This window comes from Cyprinodon variegatus, unplaced genomic scaffold (assembly GCF_000732505.1).
Source record: "Cyprinodon variegatus isolate N-32 unplaced genomic scaffold, C_variegatus-1.0 Scaffold728, whole genome shotgun sequence".
In the NCBI taxonomy this organism is placed as follows: domain Eukaryota; kingdom Metazoa; phylum Chordata; class Actinopteri; order Cyprinodontiformes; family Cyprinodontidae; genus Cyprinodon; species Cyprinodon variegatus.
In genome coordinates this window covers 245,490-249,617 of record NW_015151181.1, presented here as the reverse complement: position 1 = coordinate 249,617, position 4,128 = coordinate 245,490, and the positions used below count along the sequence as shown (strand labels likewise).

The following is a 4,128-nucleotide window of genomic DNA, read 5'->3' as shown; positions in this document are numbered from 1 at the left end:
ATTCTGAGCGTACGAGAGGATGAGTAGTGTTCTTTAAGATGTTTTTTTTTTTTTTATGTTTCAAGCCTTTTAATGCAGTTCCCATCAAGTGTCTCTTTTATAAGCGCTGATCAGAGGCTCATCAGGAGTTTCATAACAGCATCTTTATAAAGCTCACACCACTCTGCTGTGGAGGGCCCTGTGGTGAGGAGCTTTGTATAACGTGGTGCACCACATCAAACAGAGCCTGGTCAAAGAGCAAAGCACTCAATATCTCATAGAGGTGAATTTAATGGCCACTGGTTGCTCTGGGCTCTTGACCCTCTCCGAGAGCCTCCATGTTAGTCACTCTCCAGTGCTTTCCAATTGAAACTCAGCCAGACTGGTAGTTGATGAGTTTTCAACCATCTACTCAAAGCCTGGATGAGTCTACCCATTGGCACAAGCTGAGCAAAACACCTGTGATGGCTCAGCTGATAAAGCATGGCTAAACTGAATGCTGGAGAGGTAATGCTTTCAATTTCTTCATAGAAAATGTTTTTCCTCTGCAAACTGCAGAAATTCCTTGCTTTATTTCTTGAGATATTTTATAAGAATGAAAATATCCCAATATCAAAAGAATGAGTGCATCACCTAATGAATTAAAGATTCTCAAACATATAACTATTTTATTTTCTACAGATTAATGCAAGAAGCTAACAACTTATTGTATGCTGTTCACATTTTGTCAATGAGATACTAAGCAACTATTCATTATAGTGCAAATAAAAAGAAAATGCTGCTCCACTGTCAGCAGCATTTTAAATAGTCAGTAAAATCCAACTGATAAATGACTTTTTTAAAGATTTAAAAAGAACATATCACTCATGTTGAATTTTGTATTCTTCCCAGATTTATTATATGAACATATGATGGATTACAGTGCCTCCATGCTGTCCTGTGGCGCCATCTAGTGGTAGCGGTTATATTCAATGTTTAATATCCTGAATTTTGCATGCGTATCTCTGTAAATTTGAAAACCTACATAAAAAATTCAGTAATTAAATTTAAACAGAAAAAGTAAAACAATCATATAGATTACTTTAATAGAGTTGTATCTTACAAGCATTTTTCTGCTACTTTTGAGGATTAAATTATTCAAATTTAAACAGGATTCTCAACAGATTGCTGGTCAAGTAAAAAACATGTCTAGAAACTGTATACTACATCTAATCAATACTTTATTTGGGCTTCCGTTGCATTAATTACTCACTGTTGCAGCATGGCATCGAGGCAATGAGCCTGCTATTCTGTTTACATGGACAGAAACCCCAGAATGCCTCAATAGCGGCATGCAGTTCATTGTGTCGTGTCTCTCATCTTCTTCAAATTGCTCAATAGATTGGTGGCCAGTCAAGCACAGGAACACCATGCTCACTGAACTAGGTCTTTGTCCCTTTATTTGGAAGTGGGGAAAATAAGCATTTTAATAAAGCTCGTCAGCAGGATTGCTTTAAAACTTCTTTTAGCTGTTGATTATGAGACGTTGTTCAAATAAAATGTGTTTCCAACTCCATCTCAGTTTTAGATACTCTCCTGGTACACCAGTTGATGTGGTGTACCAGGAGAGTATCTAAAGATGTGGGGGAGCCTGAAAATGGTCCATAATTTGATTGTTTGCAGAAAAGGGCAAAGATCTAAAATGTATCAGACACTCAGCCCTTTAGGCCCGATATTGGACACTGTTGTCCAGATGTAAAGTATCCATTGAGCAAACCCAGGGTTTGTTTTTTTGCCCACGAGATTCTTCCGATGTATTGTGAATGACACAGGGACTCCTGTTTCAAGGATGATCTTAAAGTTATGGCTTCAACTGCAGTCCACTTTTTTTTTTTGGATCTCCTGTGAAATTCTTGTTTTAAAAAACTACATATATGAACTTTCCACTGCAATTCTAATTCACTACCCACATCTTACCATTTTGTATAAATTTCAGACATCACACATGCTTCAAAAGGAATTTTTATTCCCAAGTAGATCAACAGTGACTCAATGTCATTAAACCTCTACTGGAAGCTTAATACAAGTAAATATTCATACAAATAGTGGGAAGTAAACGAATATCACTTTGGACAGAGTCAACCTTTACCATAACTGACCAAAATAAAGCATCTTTTACAAACACTTTGGTGACCTATGTCTATTAATCCTTTTCATGTATAAAAAGCATGGAAAAAAAGCATAAATATGAGGACAAGAGCCATTAATAAAACACAAGTTTAGAATATTGCACAGCAGCCAGGAGAGGGGAGTAACTGTAACTGTTGAAGCCACCAGCAGCTTTTAGGGTCTTCTCCGCCTGCAACAGAAAAGAGTGAATTAGAAAATGTCCAGCACTGTGAACAAAAACCATCCGTTTCCTTATCTTGGATGCTGGCAGCTTACTTTGTGATCCCATGATGCTCATATCCAGGGCCCATGTTTGATCCTGCCTTCATCTCCAAAGCAACAGAGCACTGGAAAAGAAAGAAAAGAAACAGGAATTTAACAATTCTTTCATTTAAATTTCTTACAGAGAAGAATTTTTTTTCCGTAATGATAAAACACTCTGGATAAAGTCCAGCCTCAAATTATGCTTCATCTTTTCCCCTAAGCTGCATCTGAACACTGTTAAAGAAGTTCTCACTAAAGAGAGTAGTTGACATAAATTCATTAACTAAGACATATTTAAGAGTCTTTATTTACCCGTGTTTCCACATCAGTCCAAGCACCATCTGTTTGATCTCCGCTTGCTGAGGCGCCTTCTGAAGATTTCCTTTTTCGACTTCAGAGGAAAAAAAAAAAAAACAGACATTTGCTCAGTTAGCATTTCCACCAAAACAGCTTTTATCGTGACAGAAAAAAAACACCATGCTTCATTTAGAAACATTCAAATGGTATTTAAAAATAAACAAATACATTTTGTCTCTCCACAGAAAATGTAGATCAACCAATTTAGGTTGAATCATGAAAATTTGGTGATGTATGTGATAAAGAGAGCTGATTCACTTCAAAATCTATAAACTTAGATTAGTCAAATCAGGACACTAAGCCTTCAATAAAAGGTTGGTTTGTAAATGCTCGATAACTTTATGATGTTTGGGAGAAATAACTAAATTTACAAAAAAACACATGTCAAAAAGGAGCAAAATTTTTTCCTTCTAAAAAATAAACATTTCTTTATTCAGAAAGGGGTTTTACTGTTCAAATTAAATTTCAGTTTTCATTATTTTAAAATCAGATGTAAATATGATACAACGATGCAAGTTACTTCTCCAATCAAAATATGCATGTCAGATAGCATCTTTTAGGCTGAAATCCAGAAACTCAAACATTTTTTCCCATGCAGTTTCCTTTCCCTTCCAATAAGGATGTTTAAAAATAATCAAGTGCAAATTCATACTTTTCCAGACTGCACAGTAACTCCTAATACACCCGTCTGTGAAAAATAACCGAGTACCACTTTGAAATCCTGAGACTGTAGTACCAAGCAGCATCTCAAATATATGCATCATGGACTTTGAATGATGCTAAAGTAGGATTTTTAAAGTGTTCATTACCTTGGGACTGTAGTGGTGGTAAGCTCCTGTTTAAGTGTCTCAATGTCTGTGAACTGAACAGCTTGGCCTCCTCCTCTGGTTTTAATCACTTCCCCCTGAAACACCAGAAGAAATCAAGTTATAAATAGCTTTCATTAGCAGCAACATAAAATCTAAAGGTGATTATCACACATTAAAAAAAAGAAAAAAAAAAAAAAAAAAGGTATCCAAAGCTGAAAACAATTGAAGGTGATTGTCATTTGTTGTCAGCAATGGTCCAAATAATAAAGGAAAACTTAAATATTCTCCAGCAATTATGAATTCTTAAGATGTTTTGATTACCAAATAAGTTTTCTGCTTCCAATTAAAGTCGTTGGGAAGGGGCTGTTCCAACCGTTGCTTTTCCGAATTCTCCCAAGTTATGCCCAACTTAACATGAGTGAATAAAGTGAATGTGATTGGTCGTTCATCAAGGGGGCGGGGTTGTTGCCGCGAAAGGTTTGCAAGCAAGTTTGGTTGTGAACATTGGGACGGAACTCAATGGTAAAGTACATGATTCTTATTTCAATCGTTGCGTATATTAGCTGCGACA

At 36.1% G+C, this 4,128-nt stretch overlaps 1 protein-coding gene across 2 annotated transcripts in view; it reads right to left on the bottom strand.

Moving 5' to 3' along the window:
- Positions 1-1,974: 1,974 nt before the first annotated feature.
- Positions 1,975-4,128, bottom strand: part of LOC107097853 (kinesin-like protein KIF23) — a 16,327-nt gene continuing 14,173 nt past the window's right edge. For both annotated transcript variants that reach the window (XM_015395173.1, XM_015395174.1), the window contains 4 exons: positions 3,558-3,652; positions 2,704-2,782; positions 2,404-2,474; positions 1,975-2,317 (listed from right to left, as the gene is read on the bottom strand). In XM_015395173.1, the coding sequence (XP_015250659.1) occupies positions 2,302-2,317; positions 2,404-2,474; positions 2,704-2,782; positions 3,558-3,652 (261 nt within the window). In that variant the 3' untranslated portion in view covers positions 1,975-2,301. The remainder of the gene's footprint in view (positions 2,318-2,403; positions 2,475-2,703; positions 2,783-3,557; positions 3,653-4,128) is intronic.